The 27,196-nt window shown below is 43.4% G+C and overlaps 3 protein-coding genes across 3 annotated transcripts in view; all 3 read left to right on the top strand.

Annotated features, from left to right (window-relative positions):
- LOC135702779 (uncharacterized) overlaps window positions 1-27,196 on the top strand; it is a 117,449-nt gene that overhangs the window by 5,458 nt on the left and 84,795 nt on the right. The gene's annotated exons all lie outside the window — the stretch shown is intronic.
- Window positions 22,858-24,385, top strand: LOC135702794 (uncharacterized). Its single transcript, XM_065223839.1, has 2 exons — window positions 22,858-24,259; window positions 24,321-24,385. Exons 1-2 carry the CDS (start codon window positions 22,858-22,860, stop codon window positions 24,383-24,385), a joined length of 1,467 nt encoding a protein of 488 aa, XP_065079911.1.
- On the top strand, window positions 24,461-25,663 carry LOC135702793 (uncharacterized). The gene has a single exon (XM_065223838.1). The coding sequence runs from the start codon at window positions 24,461-24,463 to the stop codon at window positions 25,661-25,663; it is 1,203 nt and encodes a 400-aa protein (XP_065079910.1).

Genomic DNA, 27,196 nt, shown 5'->3' with positions numbered 1-27,196 from the left:
CAGGGTTTAATCGACACCTGTGGGAAAATAGAATGTAGCCATCTTCCCAGATCACCATCATTCCAATTTTGTTGCCAGTTGGCGAGGACTTGCTGACGAGAAATCGTGAAAAATTCGTGGTAGGCGATTTGTCGCTCGTAAATATCGCCTTCCATAGCGCCCACCTTGGCCAGCGAGTCCGCTTTCTCATTGCCCGGGATGGAGCAATGAGAAGGGACCCATACCAAGGTGATGATATGCGAGCTGTTTGATAAAGCACTCAATGACGATCGTATTTCCTGGAGGAAATACGCCGAGTGCTTTATCGGCCTCATTGAACGCATAGCCTCCAGGGAGCTTAAGCTATCCGTAAAAATGAAATAATGGTCAGGTGGAAGTGAGGCATGTATACGATATAGCTGCTAGTTCAGTAACGTATACCGAACACGGCTTTTGAAGCTTGTATGAGGCGCTATGAAGATCGTGGAATACTCCAAAACCAGTGGACGCATTTATCACCGACCCATCTGTGAAAAATCTCTTCTCGGTGGGGACGTGCCTCATTGTGAGATCGTATCTCACGGAAGAACAACTGAAATGATGGGAGACAGCACGAGTCATGTACTCGTAGTACAAGCTCATGAATCGTTTTTGAGGATTCCGCTCTAGCAGCTTCTCAAAGTTTTAGTTCAGAAAAAAAAATTCAGATACAAAGTCCACAAAACTTCAAAAAATTTGGAAGTACCATGTACGTCACAACAAATCGCGGGGAATTTAATAAAGTTTCGACAACGTCAGGAAAATTTTGAAAATGTAATGTGGAACTAACATCAGAAAAAAATGTGGGAACCTTCAGGAATGAGAATTTCTTGGAATTTCTAAGAAATTTAAAGGAAGTATCGAAAACTTAATGATAGTTCCGAAATCTTCATGCACTATCAGAACTACGGGTAAGTTTTAAAATCTTTCAGATAAGTTCTGATAGCTTAGATTTCTGGTTTTTTTTTTAGAAATTCAATTAAGATTAATGAGTTTCGGGGCAGCTGCGTTCGCTTCAAACACTTAAGTTCAGTTAAAAGATCTTAAAGGAAGCTGACCCATTGGTGTAGCTAAAAAAAAAAATTAAACCCCGTTAATTCATCAAGCAGCTGCGCAGTTACTTTTTATGTTTATTGATTAATTAATATTTAATCGATAGCATAATCTTCACGTCTTCAGGCTCTATAAATTGGCCAAGAGTTCAGGGATTTTGCTTTAACCTCAGGGAACTCAGGTAAGACTTCAAAGCCTTCTATGAAGTTCAGGGAATATCGTAAAAATTAACGAAACTTAGTAGACATTTTTTTGAAAATTCATAGAGCTTCAGAAAAGTTCGTAGGCATTCAGGGAGTTTTGGAAAAGTTCGGAAAACTGTGTAAAAGTGGGAACTCTATTCAAGTTTGGAGATCTTGGCAGAAGTTCAACATTATTTAATTGCCATAATCAATTTACTAGTGTTGAGTACTTGGCACTGATGAAGTCTGCAAGTAGTAGACGAAGTACGCGTATCTGTCAAAAGATAAGCAATTGTAACGGAATTAAAAGGAAATAAATCAACGCACTCAAAAAGCTCTTCATTATTTAATTTCAGGGAACCCCATTTTTGTTTGGGGATTCTCTATACAATTTCAGGAACCTTAATTGAAACCTCATGAGCCTGGAATAGTTCAGGGAATTACGTACAAGTTCAAGATATTCCATACGGAAAATCACCGCACTTTGTAGAAGTTTTGGGAATTTCGTAGCATTTTGAAAAGCTGCATAAAACTTCATATAAGTGCAGGGATTTTTTTTAGGAGATCTCAAAATAGTTCAGCAAACTACTAAGAACTTCAGGGATCCTCCCTTCAGCTTAGGGAACTTTGTTGCAGTTTGCCAGGGATCTTACTTCAAAAAAGCTCAATGAACTTCTTGGAAGTTTTGGGAACTTCGTTAAATTTTAAGGAACTTTCCAGATGTTCCAGAATTTTTATAGATGATGGGGCTCTTTTCAGAAATTCAAAGATGTTCAGAGAAGAGTGATGGAAAAAATGGAATTTGTAATAAATTCAGAGAACTTCGTAGAGGATGCGGAAATTTTATAAAAATTAAGGGAGTTTTGTACAGGGATGGGCTAGAAACTCAGAGTGGTGCAACACATACTTGTGTTGCTCTCAAAGAGAGTGTGTCTCTTATCTTTGGTAGGATAAGGAGCCAAAGGATAAAGAGATTTCATATCTAGGCGAGAGCAGTTGGGTGTTACTCACGCATAGCACTATCGAGTAGTGCACTATGTCCTATGCATTATGTGAAATCGGTCCTTACCCAATGTAATGCAGGACAATGTTGCTAGTTTTTTCTTGATCAACATCAGTGTTTGGAAAATCATTCTCAAATCTCATTTATTGCGGCAAACTTAATTCACACTCGAAAAATCATTTCAGCTTCAAACTCATAACAACCACTCAAACGTCAATTGATAGCATGCTAATGCAAGTTGCGTTAGTTTTCCAAATACGGATCGGAACAATCGGCATAGACCTACGCGACGAAATAAGGACTACGATTGGAAACTCGGAACATGGAACTGCAAATCGCTCGGCTTCCCAGGTTGCGATGCGTTAATCTATGACGAACTTCAACCACGCAACTTCGAAGTCGTAGCACTGCAGGAACTTTGCTGGACGGGACAAAAGGTATGGAAAAGCGGGCGTCGAGCGGCTATTTTCTAATAGAGCTGTGGCACCACTAACGAGCTGGGAACCGTCTTTGTAGTGCTGCGTAAGAAGCGCCAACGCGTGTTTGGTTGGCAGCCGATCAACGCGAGGATGTGCAAGCTGAGGATTAAGGGCCGTTTCTTCAACTACAGCATCATCAACGTGCACTGCCCACACGAAGGGAGACCCGACGACGAGAAAGAAGCGTTCTATGCGCAGCTGGAGCAGTTATACGATGGCTAAACAGCCTGCAAGCTGTATCGAACGTCAACGATAAGTGAACTTTGCAGCCTCCCGGGGTATGGTAGTCCAAAACCACCTGGATAGCATCTGACCAACACACAGAAAACCAAATCGATCGCGTTCTAATCGACGGGAAGTTCTTCTCCAAAATTATCAACGTCCGCACGTACCGCATTGCGATCATAGATTCAGACCACTACAGTTGCAGTATACATGCACTCAAAACTCTCGACGGTGCATAACACCCGTCAAAGTCGAACGCCGTGACCCAATATTGAGCAATTATGGGACGTCGGAGTTGCCCAGGATTACGCGCAGCAGTTGGAAGCTGCACTACCCACGGAAGAGCAGCTTGGCACAGCAACTCTTGAAGATGGCTGGAGGGACATGCGTTCCGCCATAGGTAGTACTGCTGCAGCGGCGCTAGGTACTGCGATCCCGGACCAAAGAAATGACTGGTTAGACAGCGAATGCAAACAGTTAGTAGAGGAGACGAATGCAGCACGGGCGAGAATGCTGCAGCACCGCACGAGATTGAATGTGGAGCGATAAAGACAAGCGCGGAACAGACAAAATTCTGTTTTTCGGAGGAAGAAGCGTCAGCAGGAAGACCGAGGTCGCGTAAACGACACAAGGAAATGCTAAGAGAAGCTAAATAGTTCTCGCAAAGGCTACGTGCCGCAAGCCTTCTCACGAACGAGTGTGTGATGATTGAGAGGTGGAAGCGGTAGTATAACGAGCATTTCTACGGTGATGCAGCAGGAAACGAAGGTGGCACGGCAACAGACCTTGGAGCACGTGCAGAAGACGACAGACTACAGACCCCTCATCTTCAAGAAGTTGAGGAGGAGACCGGTCGGCTGAAGAACAACAAAGCAACTGGTGTAGATCAACTACCAAGTGAGCTATACGGTGGTGAAGCACTGGCTAGAGCGCTGCATTGGGTAATTGCCAAGATTTGGGAGGTGGAGATACTACTGAAGGAGTGGATGGAAGGTGTGGTATGCCCAATCTACAAAACGGACGACAAGTTGGATTGCTGCAACTACCGTGCGATCACACTGCTGAGCGCCGCCTACAAGATACTCTCCCAAATTCTTTGCGCCGCCTGTCACCATTTGCAAGAGAGTTCGTGGAGCAATACCAGGCGGGATTCATGGGTGCCCGCGCTACCACGGACCAAATTTTCGCGATTCGGCAGGTTTTGCAGAAATGCCGCGAATACAACGTGCACACACATCATTTGTTCATCGATTTCAAATTCGCATACGACACGAGTTGGTATGTTCGACAGCTATAACTTTTTTTTAGGGACATTCTAGCACCGAACATCCTTGGGCGAAGTTGTTAAGCACTTTGTGGACTATACTTCTACATGATTAGTTGCATGGTTTATGCAAAATTGTTGTCCCTAGGAATGAAAATGGAAAAAAGTAGGTTTTCCCATTCTAATGTCCATGAAAGTTTCAAACGCAATGTGAAATGCCGGGCTACAATCAATGGAACAAAAAAAACATTGTCAAGTTCGAAAATCGGTACAAATACCGATAAATCAGTATATCTGATAACGATAGTGCTAGGCTTGTAGATTATATCACACTTCAGATCGATTTAATCACGCAATGCGAGGGAAAGCTTTGTTTTATTGGTGACGGTATCTGTTGGACAGGACTGCCCGTTTTCTAATCAGTGTTGGCAAAATCATCAATAAAATGATATTTTTCCGCTCACATACGCTCTCAATCCCACACGTGATATTGGAGCAACATTGCATGCTTGATATTCATTTTACAAGCTCCTTTGATATTGCGAGACTATTCACAACGTGCAAAAATCAAGCTGAGAGTTGGTTCGACACAAAAATGATTCGGTTGCACCTCGTTTTCTTCGAAAGAGAAAGTATAGTTTGCTATCTCTTTTTAATCTTCACCGATGGCAGACACGAAGTTTCGGTTGCGTTCGGGTGTAAAGCAAAAATCATGAAACTTAATCGCACCACAGTTTGCTGAGATTTGCTTAGTTTTGTTAGCTTGATATTCCGAGCTGCGATATCGCAGCTTGCAAAATCAACCGCAGTTGTTTGCTTGTTGAATTTTGTCTACAAAAATCAAGCGTGATCTTAGGTATTGGTGAGATTTGATTTTTGACGTGGGACTACGTCTTTGATTTCTGTATGGGGGTAAACTTTGTGAAAACCGAAAATGGAACATGTAACAAAATTATGAAAGAATTTGAACGTTATTAACTCAGCTGCCCCTGGACCAATTTCAATAATTTTATCACCAATGGATCAAAAATATTTATACGCATCTGTTATGATCAAATTTAGTTGCGATTGTATCATTTCTCAAAATGCCTCTATTGAAAATTGCACGAATGTGAAATTGTTGCTATGATAATAAAAAAAATATCACCGATTGCCTGCGAAAAGCGATTTCCCTAACACAGATTTCAAAGTTGAATTTCACCTGGTCTCACCAAACGGTTTTTATTAAATCACCGCGTGGTGAGTGGTGGTGTTCTCCAGTACACAATGAAAGGCTCCCCGCAAGCAGCTAGTTATCAAGGCTGCCCTCAACCGCTGATCGGATTCAGTCCAATCACTGTGTGTGGTGGTGTCCGGTCGTCGCCATCAGCAGCAGCAGTGCTTTCGGCGCGTGGCGTTGAACATTGTTCTCCAGTACACAACGAAAGGCTGCCTGCAAGCAGTGAGCTGCAGCTCACATGTGCATCCATATAAGGCGGAAGAAGTCGCACCGCTATTGATCGGAATCAGTAGCTCTTGGTGAGTCGCTGTGGGCCATCTATCCCTCGTTCCAAACAACATACAGCTCATATGTGTTTAACACCCTAATAGCTCTGAATTACTCAACCATCACGACAAAACGGTCCTTTTCAGGACCACCATAAATTTGTAAAAGAGTATGTTTTGGATATTTGTCAATGTACAAGCCAGTTGGCTGTAATTGCTGGACCGAAGGTTTTTCTTCGCCGTCGAAACGGCTGCCAAAAGGGCCAGTAGAATGGCTACACTAACTTGCACTTATTTTTCTGCTTTCCCACTTTGCACTAAAGTCGCGGACAAGCACTAGAAACCCACTTTCGGATCTTGGATCAATGAAATTTGTGTTTCGGTTTGTCGTGCACAATCGACCGTGTATTCACGCTGTGAGTTTAGTTTGGACTGATTGTTTTGATCGGGTTGACTACTGACCTCTCATCGATCGGGTGATCAAGTTTAATACTTGTGTTCGACAATGGTATTCGTTATTACTCTCTCTCTCTGTTATCTGTTATCACACATGGATCTTTAGGAATAGTAAATAAGCCGTAGCTTTAGGGTAGGTTTCGTAATCTTTGACTTAAATATATATTATTAAGATTTAGGTTTACGGTAAGGCCTCAACATTCCGGCCACCTTTGAAACAGCCCTATCATTTCAACACTAATACTAGTTCACTCAATCACTTGAATTATGCATCTTCTCTTGCTAGTGGTATCTGCGTCGCCTGAGAGGATTGTTTACTCGACTCTCTGTTCAATCGGTTGATCTTAACAGCGGCGATGCAGTAGATAGATTGAGTGCGTTGACCTCGTTGTCGTCAGCCGAAAACAAAAAGAAGATCAGCTAGATCATACGGGTGGATTAGTTTTATTGGAATGGTAATTACCTGGTTTCTACTGACATGAGCCTCGAGCCAGTTTGGTACTGCTCTAATGGTCTCCGACTGTTGCATCGGACTGATCGTTGGGTATTGGTAGCAAGGCAATCTGCGCCACGGGTCGCACGACGTTGTCCGAGGAGGCAGTCTTCAGCGTGACCACTCTGACGATCCCGTCTTTCCCAGGATCGACCTTCACAATTTTGCCGAGCGGTAAATCGTCCTTGATCACACGGCAAGCCGTTCGATCTCGATTTTACTAGGTGATTTGTAGCCTTGAACAGCCCTGGATTGCAGCTGCTGGAGGTATTCCGGGTACCAACGTGCTCAGATTCGTTGGAGGTGGCGCTGAGTTTGTTCCCAATGGTTGAGCCGGTTTTCGGAAATGTTGACCAATGTTGCTTCGGGAACGGATTGGAGGTTGGAACCTACCAGGAAGTGACCGGGTGTCAGGGCTTCCAGGTCCGATGGTTCTGATTACAGGGGCGGTAATGGTCGCGAATCTCAACCTGCGGTAGTAAGGTGAGCTAGCCCTTGTAGGCAAGATTCGTATTGCCAATTTCCTTGAGGAGGTGGGTCTTCGCGGAGTTCATCGCAGCCTCCCACAGGCCTCCAAAATGAGGCGCAGGTAGCGGAATGAACTTCCACCGGATCTCGTGGTTTGCGCACCAGGAAAGGATATGATTTCGGTCAGTAGCGTCCTACTTCAGCATTTGGTACACTCGATGCAAGGCGTGTGAAGCTCCTTTGTAGTTCGTGGCGTTATCGGAATGCAGCTCGGTAATCTTCCCCCCTCGAGCTATTAAGCGACGCAGTGCGGCGACGAATGCGGCAGACGTAGAATCGCTCAGGGTAGCCAGCATCAATTGCGGGCCATCGTGAAGCAACGTTTTGTGACAGCGCACAGCAAGCATGCTGGCTAACGGATGTTTGGCGCTTAGGATGATATGGTGCTTGGTAGACTCAGGTAGTTTGGCATTGTCGAGGCGTCCTCCGACGCGGATCAATCCGAATTCATCAACGGCTTCAACCACTTCAACGAACTCGATTTCGTTACGTTTTTACGAGCGACAAGATCGTTCCGCTCTTCTTGGAAGTCGCGCTAGTCGACAGAGGACTCGGTCAGCCGAGAGGAGTTCGTCCGAGTTGAGTGGCTGGCATGACTCAGTTGACCTTTTGAGCACACCTGGATTGATTGCATTCGAACGACGAACCGCGACCGTACGGCGAAGCTTGGAAAAGCTGGAGTATTTGGAGAACAAATCTTCGTGGAATGTGCTTTGGATGGCAGTCATCGCTACGATGGGAATCTTGCGGCATTCTTCGGACACTTCTGTTGTTCCTTTCGTTGGTAGCGCCCCTGCAGGCCAAAGTTCAGGTGGAACCTTTAATTAGGATGGACCATTCCATCACCTTGCCTTGGATCTAATCCTCTGGATATATCGTCAGCGGGATTGTCGGAACCAGCTACGTGATTCCACTTATCGACTATGGTAGCAGATTGAATATGGCTCACACGGTTGGCTATAAACGTTTTCCAACGTTCAGGTGATGATCGGAGCCACTGTATCACGATACTGTTAAAATTAAGGTGTTTCGCTGTGAGATCCTTATTCTCGAAGTCACTTCGAAAGTTTAAATGCACAAATATCAGCTTCCACGACACGTACCACAATGAAACTGTTACTCTACGTTTGCTGTACTACATGAAGTAGCAATTTCAGGTGAAATGGGGCATTAATTTCCGAGATGTGTGTGATTGAAAACTCGAAGTGGAAGTGCATGTATAGCCTACGTGGTGGCCATTTGTGCACTCTACGAGGAATCTCCTTAAGACATTATTGCCTGCGAAAAGCAATTTCCCTAACACAGACTTCAAAGTTGAATTCCATCCGGTCTCACCAAATGGTGTTTATTCAATCACCGCGTTGTGAGTGGTGGTGTTCTCCAGTACACAACGAAAGGCCGCCGAAAAATAAGCAACCATAGAAGGAGGAAGAAGCCGCACCGCTATTGATCGGAATCAGAAGCTCTTCGTGAGTAGCTGTGGGCCATCTATGTCAAGCGCGTCATACTAAAGATTATAAACAGAGAGAAGCCCGCTCAAATTCCTATTCCTACACAAAACACAAGTTCCTGCTGCAGTTAACAAATAAGATTTATTATATAAGACCACGTAGTCCTACGTCACCATTGCGTACAACCACATAGGGCTGTTCCTTGTAGTTTTTGATATTTTCCATCTTTCAAACGGCGCGTAACATCCTTGCCAGGGAAGGATACAAGTCGCACAAAGCCAGTAAACATCCGAACCGGCACATGAAGCAGAATTCCGTTGCCAAAAAGCGTGCAAGGCTCTTGTACAACCTTGTTCTGACGAAACACAAGGACTGCACTTTGATCGATGACGAAACATAGGTCAAACTCGATTTTAAGCAGCTTCCCGGTCAAAAGTTTGACATCGCGACTGGACGTGGGGATGTGCCGGGAAGATTCAAGTTCGTGTTTGCCAACAAGCTCGCGAAGAAGGCCATGCTTTGGCAAGCGATTTGCAGTTGTGGCCTGAAAACGGAACCATTCGTCACATACTCGACGATGACATCCCAAGTTTACATCGAAGAATGCCTGAAAAAGCGTGTATTGCCGTTCATCCGCTAGCATAGTCATCTTTTGGCCCGATTTGGCCAGCTGCCACTACTCCCCAAGGTGGTTCTGGAGTGGTATGCTGCCAACAAGATCGATTTTGTCCCCAAGCTAATGAATCCTCCGAATTGCCCGGAATTTCGACCAATCGAAAAATACTGGGCATTTTCAAAGCAGCGATTTCGACGAAGCGGCGGGGCTGTCAAGGACATCCAGCAAATGCGGGAAAAATGGAAGAAATTCGCTGATTCCGTGTCCGTTTCCACTGTGCGGGCGCTGATGGGCTCCATCAAGAGGAAGGTTCAAGATTTCGTTCGAACTGGAGAAATGTAACCATCTAATGCTGTAACTTTGAAGTTTTAATAAAAGTTCTGTAAAGCAACTATTAATGAACTTTTTAAACTCATTGAATCACGAATTACAGGTATTTTGGTGTGTACCAATTTACTTTTAGTCAGCCTTTAATAATGAAAAATGTTGGTCTATCCATCTTTGGTGTGATTTCGACTTTAAATTCGTTAAAAAAACTAGAAGCTTTAGTGTTATACGTTGAAGATTTAAGTGTGAATTTCAATAAGTGTTTGTTAATTTCTATTTCCATTGATGGCTTTCTTTGATTATGAGTTTAAGAACAATGTTTTGTACAATCAATAGGTTGTGTTTATTATGCATCTACACCGTATTTTTATACGGTACAGCTGAGTGTGCCCGGCCTTGCTCGGGATTCAATGTTAGCTTGAGTTTATGCGCCGATTAAAAAAAGCATGCTTTATTTTTCTGTGGAAGAGGAGTCTCGAACCATCATAAGAAGCTTTCCCGGCCCCAAAAACTCCTGCATACAAATTTTCACACCGATCGGTTCAGTAGTTTCCAAATTTATAAGGGTCAGATAGACAGACAGAAATTCATTTTTATATTTATAATAATAGATTTACAAATCGTAGCTTACCACCGAATTCAATGATTTGTGCAAGAACACTGAGCTGCTAATTGTGTAATAATCCAGAGTTGGTAGGAAATGCTATGCTAACATCAACATGACGCTTTAGTGCGATAATTTATTTTGCGAAAGTGAAAAAAATCGAACAGCAGTTGAAATTTAGTGAAAGGCCATCGATGCGACAAATGCGCACTACTTTGCCTAGCTCCCTTGATGGGTGAGGGGTTTTGAGGTATTTCCTCAAATCTGTCGCATTAATTTTTCTTCGCTCAATTTAAACTTCTGTTCGACGTTCACGCTGCTGTACTCTAACGGAACTATAAATAAAACTTCTTCAGCTAATAAATTGATATTAGTATGGCATTTCCTCCTAACCCTGAAAATCGTAAACTTCGCGTATGAAGCAACAACAAACTTTGATTGAATGTGTAATAATTGCCTTTAGTACATCTTTAAATTCTACCAACATATGCGACGCATTTCATTACTTCCAGACCGGTGCGACGAAAATCGAGCCCAGCTTATGGTTATCTTTGCAAAAATCGCTCTAATCAATTCTCCAATGAATGCCACTCCACTCAGTATCAAACCAACGCCCAGGGCAAACCACGCTGGGATGAGATCTTCGATTCCAAGCATTATCTCACCAGTGGCTTCCAGTATGCTGTCCCTATATTCAACCCTTTCCTTTGATGCTAACTGTTCCCATAAATGCATTCTCCATTTCCCCAGCAATCCGGACTCCCAAAACACCTGGTACGTGTAGTAGAACACATCTCGCAAGGGGGTTTTCCAGTCAGTTATGTAAGCGTAAATTTGCGACACCATACGTTCTTTGAGCACAATGTATTTTGGCCGGCGCAACGTGAAATCATAATTGATCATCAGTCGCACCATACTCTCAGCCTGGAATGAATCCTTGTAGTAGGCATAAGATCCGTCTGCATCGAAGTCTGCTTCGGTATCATTGACTAAGAATGGCGCGAGCATCGAATTTTCCCTTAGCAAAGTTTTAGCAATGTGGTCGTACTTGACCTTGAGTCCAGAGTCCAATACTTCATGTATTGTTTCAAAATCTGCATGCGATGGCTTTTCCGTCAAAAAAGAAAGCAGTTTACACTCGTAGACACAGGACATCAGAAAAAAGATCACTATCAACGGTAGAAAAATCAATTTCTCCCACCGGGTAGCGTGGTGTAGATTGTACCGTTCCAAGCCACACACCAGCAAGAGAATCGGATCGTTTCTGAATATTGCTGGCCACCTGGATTGGACCAACTTCATCGAACACAGAAGGGCCAACAGAACGATCCAGGCTTCAACGGTGAATGGTTTCAGGAACATCTCCAGAACGTTGAATGGTTTTCCTTTGGGAACCACAAGAACGCCCGACTCCGGACTTTTTTCGTAAATCCAGCGTTTGCTGTTAAAGTTAAAATTACGTACAAACATTGGAGCAATTACAATGTCTGCACCACAATACATAGCAGAAACTATACATGGGCCTCTGTTATCTCCACAAGGTATTGTATATCGAACTGGAATACCGTTGATAAATGAAGCCGTTTCTAGCATCCATTCTCGGTGTTCGTGATTTTCTTTCCCCAGTACAGCGAAATAGAAATAGTTTCCGCGAATATTACGGGCAGTGTCCTCGAACAGGTTTTCTGGATCGGGAAAATGGTATAACGTGGCTGTCCGTTTGTTATTGTAACTAAACCGAAGTACCTTAATGTCTTCCGTTCCTAAGTAAACCACCAGATTAAACTTGTACACTGCAAGAATTCGATAAATATCCGCCATGTAATACAGATTACTCAGATTCCCGATCACCAATACTTTGCTGTTGGTATCGAAGATTTCGAAGTTGTCTTTGACTTGTTCGAAGTATTCCTTTGGCGTGGCTTGATTGCCCACATAGACTACGATCAGCGACGGTTTGATTGGCACTTCTCCGTAGGTAACCTTGAACGATCCATTGATAATGTAGGTATTGACTGACATGAGCCGCTTCAGGAGGTCGTCCATGTCGCGTTCGGATTGATCGGCTTTATTCAGTATCACGAAAATGCACCTGAATGTGCCGGCTTGGGAGCGATCCAAGTGCTCGATAACGGACAATGTGTACTCCACATACTCCGGTAGGCAATCAACGGAGCAAATTTTCCCTGCGACTACGAGTAGGATAAAGAACAATGATGGGCTCATAACGTTCATTTCGTTGAGTGGTTCAGGAGCAACTGATTGAATGGCGTGCAGTGAGTGACTGCAGTTCGCGTCACACTTTAACAATCTTGGGTCATTCGTGACTTGTCGGGTGGTGGCACCCCCATTTCGATTTAATCAAACGGAGTGATGAAAATTTTGTCCCATTGCCATAGGTGTAGGCAGGGGAGGACTGCCACCCTAACTCAGTATCGATTGTTTTTAAACCTCAACATTGCTAAAACATGTTCAAGCTGCATCGCCAAATTTTCAAAATCTCATAATTAGAATGCTGTCTTTGGCATTTCACCCATATATGGAAAACTATGGATTGGCCTAAAGATTATTTTGGAATGTTCCAGTTCTTGTTGTTTGGGAGACAATAGCAGGCTGTGCTTGTGAACGAACGTCACGTTTATTTTTGCTGTTCTAATTTTTTTCTCTACTTGGGTGCTGCTCGAGTGATTTTTTTTAGGATATCAAGACTTTGGCTCCACAACTAGACGTCAAGCAAATAGAGATCTGAACTTTGTGAAGTGTGAATCTGAACGATAAAGTCTGATCAGTGATACTCAAATTGGATCGTCTTCATAAGGGCTGTACTGCAATGGCTGCTTCTGAGCCCCGGGCTGCGTGTATTTTTACAAGTGGCTTTGAAACCAAGGTGGAGCCTCAAACGAACTCGTGACTTCCAGATATTATGATGGAGGTATGGCGGATCGCTGAACCTATCAAAGGAGAACATTACTCGTGGAATTTCAGACAGATGAACCGGAATGGTATATGTTGGTTCCTGTCAAGAAGTGGATCATCTACAATTGGAATTGCTACGCTGAAAAGTGGCATAGCGTCTTGTTGCAGACTTGGTGAGATCGTTCTTTTTATCGTTTTTTGTCAGTATGTACTTTGTTTCCGTGAATCCATGTTTGAGGTTGATGATGTGCCCACGATTTGAGAAGGAGTAGACTGTGCGTGTGATCCAACGTGACGTTTTTTTTTCGTGGAGTTTTTTTTTATTATTATCTATTATCGATTGCTGATCTGGTCTAAACCAGGCCCAGGAGACGAGTTCTTGTTGGTCAGCGAGTCCATTAAGACAGAAGAAGTCCTGCGAGAACTGCATCTCATTGTATCGAGTTCTACCTCTCTGTTATTTCCCGCTGAGAAGCTGTTCCGAAGACAAGAAGAACCTCCATGAGGCGTCCCATCATTCGTCTCAGCGTTGATTAACATATACGAGCGTCAATTTTGACATTAATTTGAGTCATAACAGATGCGAAATATAGCTCAATCAAACGTACTCTTCGTCGAGCAACGAAGTTTTCAGTCTCGGGGTACGACATGTTTGTTTACGTCTCATTTTTTATATCAAAGATGGATTCCGTCACGTGTAAAAGAAGTTATTTCCAAGTGTGCATTTAAAATCGACTACATACATCCGATCATTTTTTATCTCAAATCGACGGAAGACATTCCGCTCAACTACCATAAACTGGACTAGTTTATGTCATCAAGCTTCGTCTACAATCTGGACTTCTACATCAACACATGTCAAGCTGCCTTCAGGTTCAATTGGCTAAACTTGGTTAGTTCGTTCCATTTTGTAAATTTTTATCTTTTCAAACCAGTAACGTTGGAAGATCACCTTTTTGTGGTGCGTTACTGGTATAAGATCTACCACCGAACCCTAGTCGTGATAACTTCAAACTGGGGAATCAGGATTTTCCAGTAATCAAAGGATCACATTTTAGTTCTAGTTACTTTTTATGACTTGATAATAGTGACAAGACTCGGGTAGTGACCACCGCCCTTATGCATTTCTATACTGTATACTTCAATTCAAAAATATTGTTTATGTTCATAGAGTTTACATAATCCTTTTCCCTTTGTCCTTCTCCTTTTCATTTCCCTCTTCTCTTTACAGAACGCGAGTAATGGCGCTATAGCCATAAGCCATAAAAGGCTAGGACAAGAGTTAGTGCTCATGTCCCAAACGTCAGGAAAAAAATTAGCATCACTTAACCTTTCTAGCTTTGATGCTTCCAACGACCAACAAATTATATAATTACCAAAATCGGAGCGTACGGTACGAGATGTCCACGTTTCTTCCATTTATTGGATTCTGAAGCACCGTGCTTAAATCTTCGATTCAAACAGGCCCGATGTTTTCTGAATCATCTTGCCCCTTAAATGCTGCACAGTAGGCCTGGCCGTTTTGATATGTGTGACGCATCTTCGATGTGAAACATATACCAAATAGACAAGAATAATGATGGAGGTATATCCATCATTTTCCAGGATGCTTTCAAGAACTGGCTGTGTTGGTGTTAGATTAGATTAGATTAGATTAGATGTTCCAGTTCTTGTTGTTCGGGCTGCGTTAAAAGAAAGCTCTCAATTAATAACTGAGGAAGTGCATTTAGAACACTAAGTTGAGAGCACGCAATAAGCTAATATGCACTAATAGCTTGAAATGCGAATAAGAAGAAAGAAAAGTCGTTTCTGTAACAATTTATTTTTGGAATTTTTGAGTTTGAATAAATGATTTCATTGGAAAGCATTTCGAATTACTTTCCTTACTTACTTATGTATCCTGGTACATAGGGCCAACGTGAAGGATTGCCATCCTGGTCAGAGATTCCTGTCGACTTCCTTTATTTGCTTGTTGAGGCTCCGCCGCCATGTGCCCCTGGGTCTGCCCCTGCTGGGATGTCCTGCTGGGTTCCAATTCAGTGCATGCTTGCAGATTTCGTTTCCGCCCCTTCGAAGTGTGTGGCCGACCCACCTCCACTTACGTTCTCGAATTTCTGTTGAAATCGGTTTCTGATGACATCGACGATGGAGCTCAGCATTCGAGACCCAGTTGTGAGGCCACCAGGGACGAATTACAGTGACCCGCAACGAAAAAAATCCACCTGAGTTAGTATCAAAATGTTTACTCCAACCTAAACATACTTTTCAAAAAAAGTACTTTTACGTGTTCTAAAAATAAATCAGGTATTTAAGAGAAGAAAAGAAGATGTTGTAATTCATTTATTCAAAAATTTACTTTTTTGTAACGTTTTGAAAAAAAAATCAACAAAAAATGATAGGACAAGAAAAAAAAATCCATTTCGTAAATTCGACACAAGAAATCGATTCCATATCGGCGAAGTACTCCCAACTGCAGGGCTGGTAGTTGGTCACTTTTAAGTGACTTGGTCACTATTTTGAAGCCAGTCACTAAAAAGTCACTTTTTACACAAAAAAGTCACTATAGTCACTATTTCCCTAAAAATAGTCACTAAAGTCACTTTTTCACAAAATGTTTAAATTGAGTACTTGGCACTAAGAAAGTCTACAGTAGTTTTAACAAAATATACATATCTGTTGAAAAATTGAAAATTTTAACCAGGGTGACCAGTGAACCGCAAAACGTTAGAACACCAGGAAAACTATTGGGAAATGCCTTCAATTTCGATTTAAAAGAGAATTTTAAAGGATTCTAGGGCAGACACCAAGATATATCAGAGAAGAATACCAAAGTATAGACTACGAAAGTCTCATGTAAAATTAAGTGTTCTGAGGACCGATTTCTTTATCTCCGCTTAAATCTTAAGCCAGGTTAACCTATATAGTTAAACTTGGCTTAACACATACGAGCGTCGCTTTTGATTATTGTTTAAATTCAGCTCCGAAACAATTTTGGAAATAAATCTAATGTAATTGAGAGTGCATTTTAACGAGAGTTCTGAGAAGAATTCTATGATGATTAGATGAGGATTCTAGGTCCAATTCTAATAAGGGGGCTCTGATGAAAATTCCATGAAAATCCCGTTACTTCAAAAATGGTCTCTGCGGATAGTTCTAAAAGAATTCTGGGGTGATTTCTGACAATACTTCCAAGAGAATTCTAAAGAGTTCGAAATAAATTCCGAGAAGAATTCCAATGGAATCGAATTTTGAGGGTTCCACCTCAAAGGAATTCTGAGAAGAGTTTCAAAGTTTGTGATGGATTTTTGTTTTGAGAATTCTGAGGAAATAGTATGGGGATTCTAAGGAGAGTACGAATTGAATTTCCAATTTAATGCAAGGGAGAAGTCCAAGATTATTCTAAGCAGAAATTTATGAAACTTCTGAGGTTAATTGCATGGAAATTCTAAGGATGAATTTATGGAAGGAGCCTTCAGGGAGTTTCTAAAAGAATCAACCAAAAATCGAAAATAATCTACTCTAACTAATCATGTGTTATTACTTCATGCGTGAATTTAACGATTTACATAGTCGGAGATGCTTAACGTCAAATATCAGACTTAAAGTGGAGATTTTTACGACCGAATAGGAGATTCAATTATAGAGTTGATAGTTCCGTTATAGTACGGCAGTGTGAAAATTGTTTATCAAAGTAGAAAGCGAGCAAAGGACAATTTTGAGGAAGGTACGAATCGGGTAGTTGGTTACGTCAGATGGCGACTTGAGTGTGAAACAATCAATAGAACTGTTTCCACACATCAGAGGTACATGAGCAAATCGGCCAGTGGTGGCAGGGGGAAACACCCCTCACCATCCCTCATTAACGGATGAGCTTGGTAAAGGAGATGCTCTACCCGAGCAAAGTCCAGCATCAAGATGACAGCAAATTGAATTCAAGTTTTGATATCAACATCAAACTGAAATCATAATTTGATTACAGTTTACGAAATTGACAAATTTGATACCTAATTTTGTTTTCATTTTGCTGTACATTTGCTCTTCAAAAATATGTTGTTGCGGGTTTGTTTTCATTGCCTTAGCATAACATCAAATTGAATACTTGTTTTGTTATCAACAGGAAAAATTGATATCAAATTTAGTTTTCAGTTTGCTCTCACTGATAGCAGAAATAGTTTTCAATGTGATGTCACAGGAAGATTTGTTTGCTCTCAATTTTGATATTTTAACCGTTAAAACGACCAAAACGACAGCAACCTGAGTAATCATTATCAGCGAAATCACAACATCAAATTTAGATTTCAATTTGATCTCAGACTTTGCTCGGGTACCCTTCCTATCCGTACCTTCCTCAAAATTATCATTTGTTCGCTTTCTACTTCCTACATACAAATTTTCCACTGCCGTACTATAACGGAACTATCAACTCTTTACTTTCATCTCCTCATCTATCGTATAAAATGTCCACTTTAGTTCTGATATTTGATGTTAAGCGTTTCCAACTACGAAAATAATCTATTTCCAAGAATTTTGTTGGAAGTTCTGCAAAAAATTTCAAGAATGCAATATTATTTTTGTAAAAGCTTATTTGCCTCTAAGCTTAAGAGAAGGGGAATTGTTCTAAAAAAGTTCTTGAGATCATTTTGAAGAAATTCTGTGAAAAGTTCATGGCAAATTATCAAAGTTATCTACCTAGATATGTCAAATATTTAAAGATTTCGAACGCAGAATCAAATTCAAGATCATAAAAAATGGGAATTACTATTTGCTAGTCATCATATATAACGTAGGCAAAAGTAAATTATTCAAATCACTTCAAATGCTCTTCACAGGAGTTTCCGTTGTGAGATTCGATTAAATTAGAGGACTTTATGAAATTTGATTTTAAGTTCCATGACATAAAAAGTTTATTTCAATATCAAACCGTACTTGAATTTTACCATATAAATGGTTACTTATTTAGTATTTACAAGTCACTATTTGGTCACTATTTCCGTAATTTTAGTCACTAAAGTCACTACTATCATGCAACTGTAATTAAACATTGAAAAACCCCTCGGAATTAGTTTTGATATATGTCAACATCAACACTTCGTCATTTGCCGCCATTTTTAGTCGTCCGTCACTTGCTTATCGCGGAAAATAGTGTAATCTTGCCGAAAAATCATGGTTAGCAAACAAATTTCGATTTCCATCCGAAATTTGGTGGTAAAAGACTGTTAGAACAAGGTATCACAACGGAAAATTGCTGCAAAGTACAACATTAGCCGGGGAGCAGTTCAGGAGATTTGGGCGAAATATCAAGAGATCGGATCCGTGACTGACAGAACAGGTAGAGGAGGCGTGCGCAAAACGGATCATCGAACTGATACAATGATTATCTGGTAAATAAAGAAAAACCCTTCAATAACGATCAGGTCGATCAAGGAGAACCTTCAGCTTTCGATATCCGATCGAACAATCAGCAGGTTTGAAGAGCAAATTCGCAAGAAAGCTGCCGTACATCAATGTCAAGAATAAGAAAGCACGTCTTGAATTCGTCAAAAAGTATATCAATAAATCGGTGAATTTCTGGAAACATGTCTTGTGGACCGACGAGTCAAAGTTTGAGCTCTTCAATCGAAAACGTCGATTGAGAATATGGAGAAAACCAGATGAAGCCCTACAGGATCGACATCTTCAGCCTACTGTAAAACACGGCGGTGGGAACATAATGGTATGGGACTGTTTCGCATGGGCTGGAGTAGGAAACTTAGTACGGATCAATGGCATAATGAATACTGATGCCTACATCGATATCATCAATGATAATCTCCAGGAATCCGTGGCAAAAACTCGAGTAGGAAAGGACTACATCTTCCAACAATATAATGATCCGAAGCATACTGCCAAAAAAACGAAGGCTTTCTTCAAATCCAAGCGGATCAAACCATTGGAGTGGCCTGCCCAAAGCTCAGATTTGAACCCTATTGGAAATCTATGGGCAATTCTGGATAATAAGGTTGATAAGACTGGTGTTACGAACAAGGACACGTACTTTTCAGCCTCGTCTCGAGCCTGGAGCAGTATTGACCATCTACATCTGCAGAATTTGGTGGAAAGCATGCCAAAACGTCTTCAGAAGGTGGATTTTTTTTCTTGTCTTATCATTTTTTTTTTATTTTTTCTCTCAAAACGTTATAAGAAAGTGAATTTTTGAATAAATGAATTAAAACATAGGTATTTTTTTTCTTAATACCTGATTTATTATTAGAACACAAAAAAGTTTTTTTTTTTTTATGATAATGATAGTTAGATTTGAGTAAACATTTTGATAATGATTCTGGTGGATTTTTTTCGTTGCGGGTCACTGTATATACCGTAGGCATCGGTTGATGAAGACCTGCAGCATTTGAGTGTTCTCCGCTGATACACACCACGTCTCGCTGGCATACAACAACACAGATTTCACGTTCGAGTTGAAAATTCGGATTTTGGTGCATTGACTTATCTGGTTGGATCTCTATACGTTTCGTTAACTCGCAAAATCAGCCCTAGCCTTTTTGATTCGTGCACTTATGTCGCTCTTGGTGCCGCCGTCCGACGCTATTTGGTTGCCAAGATATAAGAAACTTTCGACTTTCTCCACTGCTTGCCCCACTACCGTAAAGTTGGAATGGGTTGCCCGTGTTGACGTCCAACGATTTGATATTGCTAACGTTGATGTTGAGACCCACCGCAAAGGAGCGTTCGGCTAGGTCGTTGAGCTTACTCTGCACCTACCATGATGTCGTCGATTACGATGCGGAACAGTGGCGGTGATAGTATACATGCTTGCCTCATACCTGCGACTACCCGGATATGGTCGAACAAGACTCCGTTATGGAGAACTCTACATGTGAAAGCCTCGTACTGCGCTTCGATGAGGTTGATGATTTTATCCTGGACTCCGGAAGATTTTCATGACTAGGTTTTTAGTAGTCAATGAATACCAAACAGAGGGACTCATGGAATTCACTGACCTGCGGAGCGTGACAATAAGGTCCACACAAGTCGCGTCGATCTTCTCCAGTATCCGATTCAGGATAAATTTGCACAGTACTTTGAGAACAGCACACAGTAACATGATGCCTCGCCAGTTGTCGCACACAGTAAGATCACCCTTCTTAGGAACCTTCACTAAGACGCCCTGAATCCTGTCGGCTGGAAAAGTTGCGGTGTCCCAGAATTGGGTCAGCTTTTAGCATCTCTACTGATATGCGATCGACCCTGGGAGAAGGATTTCATACCTAGGAAAGCTGCTTCGATCTTCTGCAATGATGGGGTCTCGGAGTTGACACAAGTGATGCGCCGTTCCCTTAGCGGATCATGCCGAGATGTAGATGGCTGGTTGGACGTCGAAACTTGAAGAAGTTGAAATAATAAAATTGGGGTTTTAACGGAATGCTTAAATAAAACAGCAAGAAAAAGGTTATCTTCCATTTAATTCCACTTAATTAATTTTGGTATCCATGACAGATACGTATTTCGACTACAACGTGCAGTCTTATCAGTGTAATTCCCACTAAAGAACTTATCAAAATCTAACCCCCTTAAGTACTCATCCCCTAGGTAAAAAAAGTCAAGATCATAGGTATAAAAATGAAAATCAAAGATTTAAGTAAACTAAAGGTGAAAAATCTATACAACTCTCTTATAAGGAAAATCCCAAAGGCTTGGTAGCCATCATAATGAAATAATGAAATTGGGTTGTTAGCGGAATGCTTAAATAAAACAGCATCAGTGTAATTCCCACTAAAGAACTTATCAAAATCTAACCTAACGTTCTCCAGATTGCTCATCCACAAAATTCATAGGAAAAGGCTGTAGAAAAAAAAAAACCTAAACAGTTATAGACTAAGATATACTACTAAGCTTACCAGTTGTCTTATGAACTCCGCCAAATGTTGGTACTTGTGGATGCATGGCGGCAGGTTACACACAAACGGAAACTCCTGTAAAACTTGCTGTTCGAATTCTGCGTACAGGTGGGCCACTTTATCCGTTTCAAGTTTTCTGTCTGATAAAGCGAGACAGCTTATCAATCTGAGATTTTCATCTAAATTTAGGTCGATGTTCAGTACTTCAGCAAACTTGACTCGGTCTAATAATAGTTTTCTCGCAGTATTACCATTGTTACTACTCCCACTGCCCCCGATTTTTGGGCGGTTTATATTCCCTCAAGGTACTTTAACAAGCCTAATTTTGGTCTTTTAGACTATTGCAACCAATTTACTGAGCATTTTGTACAGCGATCACATTTATTTTTTAATATGCCATTCAACATGAGCAAACTTGTATATTTGACACATGGCTTATTTGGTCCCACATAGCTTCATAGAGTTCTCTCGTGACTCACGCTGGGCTACAGTGCGAGACCTCGGCCTCTGTCGGAGATGTTTGCGTCGACACAATGGAGGATGTCAAGCCAAGCTGTGTGGGAAGAACGGGTGCGAGCTAAAACACCACGAGTTGCTACACAATGATCAGAAGAACACGTCACCGTTCAAGGATACAGCACCCAATACCACGAACAAACCTACAACACAGCGCAGTGATCCTGCTCAACCAGGAACAAGTACGTCGGGACACGGATGCCATACTCATCAGGTTACATCCAGTCAGGTTCTATTCCGCTACCTGCCGGTAGTACTTCAAGGAAAATACGGTTCGATCAAGACGTTCGCCTTTCTGGATGACGGATCAGCGCTCACACTTCTAGATAAAGATTTAGCCAAGGAGTTGCAGCTTGATGGGGAGAAAAAACCACTGTGTTTGCACTGGACAGGTGGAGCGCAACGACGAGAAATCAACTCAAAGGCCGTAAGTCTGGACGTCGCAGCAACACATTGCCCCACCAAGATGTATACCTTGAACGGCGTGCGCACAGTAGATGAGCTTCTGCTTCCATCACAAACGCTCAATGTAGAGGAACTCGGCAAACTGTATCCCCATCTCAAGGATTTGCCGATCACCTCGTATGAAAATGTTCGCCCGAGAATTCTGATCGGTATGAAGGATCAACACCTAAGCCTGGTCCTAAAGAGCCGAGAGGGAACACGTGAGCATCCGATCGCTGTGAAGACACGACTAGGTTGGACGATTTGTGGAGGAGGAAACCAAGACGATGTTCCAAACCTAGTGCACTCAGTGTTCCATATGTGCCCATGCGAATCACAAATGGATGAGGATCTACACAAGGGGATCAAAGAATACTTCACAATCGACAGCTTGGGAATTGCGCAACCGAAGATAGCACTCATGTCCGCAGAAGATGAACGAGCCCAAACCCTGCTTGAATCTAGCACCGTTAAGCACCGAAACCGGCTTGCTATGGCGATATGACAATATTCGACTGCCGGATAGTCGCCCTATGGCTCTGCGCCGGCTCCAGTGTCTCAAGAAACGGATGGAAAAAGATCCAAAGCTCGCTGAAGCGCTCAATTTGAAAATCGCCGATTTCGTCATGAAAGGATACGCTAGAAGACTCACCAATGAGGAGCTGAAGCAACCATTTCATCGGGTCTGGTATTTGCCGACTTTTCCGGTTGTCAACATCAATAAACCGGGAAAAATCCGAATTGTATGGGACGCTGCTGCCTCTGCGTATGGAGTATCGTTAAATTCGGCTCTATTAAAAGGTCCTGATCAGCTTTGCGCACTGCTCGCTATCCTCATCCAGTTCCGGGAAGGCAAAATTGCGCTCACTGGAGATGTGCGTGAGATGTTTTTACAAGTCCTCATGCGCTCGGAAGACCAGCATTGCCAGCGATTCTTCTGGTATGACGAGGAAGGTAACATCGTGGTCTACATCTTGCAGGTGATGACCTTCGGAGCCTGTTGTTCCCCTAGCAGCGCTCAGTTCGTCAAGAATATAAACGCGGAACGATTCAAAGCAGCATACCCAGCAGCAGTTGAAGTCATCCAGAAGCGGCATTACGTCGACGATATGCTGGTAAGCGTTGAGACGGAAGATGAGGCGTTTCAACTTGCGCAACAGGTGAAAAAGGTGCACTCGAAAGCTGGATTCGAGATGCGCAACTGGATAAGCAACTCGGAACGCGTTGTGCGGGATCTGCAAGAAGAACATACAGATGAGAAGAACCTCGATCTGTCGCTGGAGCTAGCCACCGAGAAAGTGCTCGGAATGTGGTGGTGTACTGATTCGGATACCTTTACCTACAAGGTCGGATGGACTCGCTATGGAGAAGCGCTATTGAAAGGTCAACGACATCCAACCAAGAGAGAAATGTTACGCGTTCTTATGTCTATGTTTGATCCGCTCGGACTGATCGCACATTTCCTCATGTACCTTAAGGTGCTACTTCAAGACGTCTGGCGTTCCGGTATAGACTGCGATGATGCAATCGACGATGCGCTGTTCGACAAGTGGCAAACATGGCTGCAAGTGCTCCCGCAGGTTGAACGAGTCAGCATTCCTCGATGCTACCGTGCACAAACCTCTGCCAATTGTAAAGACATCCAGCTACATACGTTTGTTGACGCTGGAGATAACGGAATTGCTGCGGCCTGTTACCTGCGCTTCGCTCAAGATGATGTCGTAGAATGCAGATTAGTAGCAGCTAAGACCAGAGTCGCTCCGTTGAAGTTTCTCTCAACACCTAGACTAGAACTTCAAGCAGCATTGGTTGGGGCCAGGCTAGCACAATCCGTATCAGATGCACTGTCATTCCGAATCTCTCGTCGCCACTACTGGTCGGATTCCCAAGACGTACTTTGCTGGATCAAATCTGACCACCGAAGATACTCCCAGTTTGTCGCGTTCCGAGTTAGCGAAATCCTGGACACCACGGAGATGAACGAATGGAGATACGTTCCTACAGATTTAAACGTAGCAGATGATGGGACGAAATGGAAAGGACTTCCTAGTTTGGCTTCAGAGACGAGATGGTTCACCGGGCCCGAGTTCCTGCAGCACCCGGAAACTGGTTGGCCAGACTCATGTACTAGCTCGAATGAAGCCGTTCTCGAACTTCGCCGTAACGTATTAACTCACTTCATCGCCCCGGAACCGATAGTCTTGTCCAAGCGATTTCTCAGACTGGAATCGGATTGTGAAAGTGGTTGCTCTAGCTCATCGTTTTCCTGCCAACTGCAAACTGAAGCGCCTCCAGCAACCGATCGTAAGCGGACCTCTCACCAACCACGAAATACTCACTGCCGAATCCTATCTCATTCGCGTAGCACAACAGGAAGCCTATCCGGAAGAAATAGCAGTCCTTCAGAAGTCGCTACAGTGCTCGGATTAACTATCAACCCCGATCCCCAAATCAAGTCCGCTACACCAGACGACGCCATGGCTGGATCAGAACGGAATCCTGAGGATGCGCGGCCGCATCGCCGCTTGTTTCTACGCAACCGAAGATGCTAAACACCCCAAAATACTCCCCCGTAACCACCACACCACCAAGTTAATCGTTGCACACTACCACCAAAAATACCACCATCAGAATCACGAGACCGTGATAAATGAGATACGACAAAAATACAGCATACCGAAGCTACGCATGACCTACACAAAAGTGCGAAGTGACTGCCAACGCTGTAAGAATGACCGAGTGATCCCGCGCCCACCAATCATGGCTGACCTGCCTGCTGCACGACTTGCAGCTTTCGAACGCCCATTCACCCACGTTGGCGTTGATTACTTCGGTCCGTACGAGGTTGTCATAGGCCGACGAGTCGAGAAACGCTGGGGAATGCTCGCTACCTGCCTCACAATTCGCGCAATTCACATCGAGGTCGTTCACTCCCTCAACACGGATTCTTGCATCATGGCGATGCGAAACTTCATTTCCCGCCGAGGAAAACCACGGGCGATCTACAACGATCGAGGTACCAATTTCATTGGTGCAAAGCGGGAGATGACGGAAGCTGAAGAATCAGTCAACCAAAATGAACTGATGAGGGAGTTCGTGGATGCTGGAACAACCTGGGAGTTCCTGCCTCCCTCTTCTCCACACATGGGCGGTAGCTGGGAGCGCTTGATCGGTTCCGTCAAAAAGAACCTAATGACGATCCTACCAGCACGGAAGCTGTCGGACGAGGTCTTACGGAACCTGCTGACTGAAATCGAGAACACGGTGAATTCCCGCCCACTGACGCACGTTCCTGTCGATGACGATTCAGCTCCAGCCTTGACGCCCAACCACTTCCTTCTGGGCTCTTCCAATGGAGTCAAGCCGCTCAGCACCCTTGATGACAGCGGAGTAGTGGCACGACGAAGTTGGCGATTGTCCCAAGCCCAAACTAACCGGTTTTGGAAGCGTTGGGTAAGCGACTACTTGCCCGAGATAACCCGGCGTACCAAGTGGTTCGTACAAACGAAGCCGATTGAGGTCAACGACGTTGTGGTGATAGCGGACCCGAAGATGCCACGGAACTGCTGGCCGAAAGGCAAAATAATCTGCACTCAACCTGGACGAGACGGCCAACCCAGATCAGCAATGGTGAGGACATCGACCGGGATCTACGAGCGTCCGGTTGCCAAACTAGCTGTTCTAGACGTGCGACGCGAAGCGGAGTAAGCTGATCAGGTGGTCAACGTACCTGGGGGGAGTGTTGGCGTGTCAACGCCAGCGCGCCGCTACTGTGAGCAGACAGCAGCTCAGTTTCGACTATTGCGCATGACATCGCGATGCGCAATAGGCGTGACAGATATTCGCAGCGATGACAGGTTTGGTACTCAGGTATTGGTGAGTAGAATAGAGGAATGATTTGACAGAAGAGCTGATTCAGCACAAACATGGGAGAGTGGGAGAGGAATTGGACTGATAACAGGATTGATAGGAGAATGAGTAAACAAATAATCTAGACAAAAAAGTAGAAGGCAAGTGAAAGAACACTTGATTTTATCATTAAGCCAATTACCTGATAATTTTAGAAATAAGCACTAAGGAATTTAGATATTTAGGATAATGTTTCAGTAGTAAATTTATGGGGCAAAATAGGCTCCACACATGCACTTATCACCGCGTGTACCGATTGAAAATATGCAGAATAAAATTCTTAACGTTTTTTTCCAAAGGAAGTCATATGTTACAATGTGTGGTTTGAGCGGCAGACAATTTCAAGCCTTTTTGCTGCCAAAATCCCCACTGTGCGACGGTTCGCCGAGAATTGCCATCACCACAAGAATCTCCAAGATCCTCTTGTTGGCCCGCTCAGCGTAGCTGAAATCGATCAAACGCTGCTAGCCTTAGTTCACCGAGCTCAAGAGCAGCATTTTGAGAAGGAAATCCGTCAGCTCTCCACTATTGGTCAAGTGGACCAGAAATCCAAGCTCCGATATATTCATCCACAGCTCGTGGACGGTATAATTCGGGTTGGCTACCCGGTTGTACAATGCACGAATGCCCGATCGTTCTCCCAGTCAAGCACCAACTGACCGAAATAATTTCGCCAGATCGTGCACCTATTCGTGACGTGCGTGCGAGCTAAACCGAAATCACTAGAGTAGCTGATGGGAAAACTTTCTCCTGTGCGGGTCAACCAGGCGTACCCATTCGTTAAGAAACAAGCGCAGTCCGTTCTTCAAGACGTACATCGTGGTCTACGTTTGCCTCGTAACCAAAGCTGCTCATCTCGATCTTGTGTCTGACCTGACCAGCGAAGTATTCATTGTCAGTCTGCGGCGATCCAGCAGTCGCAGAGGAAAGCCTGCACACGTCTACTGTGACAACGCGACAAACTTCGTTGGAGCGAAAAGGGAGCTGGAAGAGCTACGGAATTTGTTCCTGTCACAGCAGTACAAGGAGTCAGTAGCGCGAGAGTGTACAGAGGATGGCATCCAGTTTCATTTCATCCCACCACGTTCGCCTTCTTCCGGTGGAATCTGGGAGGCAGGCCTGCTTAAAATAAGTCAAGACTCTGATTCGCAAAATTCTCGGCAATGCCCAACTGGGCTAGTGCAGGTGGATTCAATGCTTTACTCACGCCCAATTACTCCGCTACCAGACGATCCATCCGGTGGGTTCGCTCAAACCCCGGGACACTTCCTGACCGGCAGACCGTTGAATGCAATACCCGATTGCGATCAGCAAGACGTCCCTGAGACCCGC

The sequence above is a fragment of the Ochlerotatus camptorhynchus genome, unplaced genomic scaffold, assembly GCF_037179485.1.
Source record: "Ochlerotatus camptorhynchus isolate MF236.1 unplaced genomic scaffold, CSIRO-AGI_Acam_v1.1 ptg000197l, whole genome shotgun sequence".
Lineage (NCBI taxonomy): Eukaryota > Metazoa > Arthropoda > Insecta > Diptera > Culicidae > Ochlerotatus > Ochlerotatus camptorhynchus.
The sequence above is the reverse complement of the archived record's forward strand: the minus strand, read 5'-3'. Positions and strand labels throughout refer to the sequence as shown.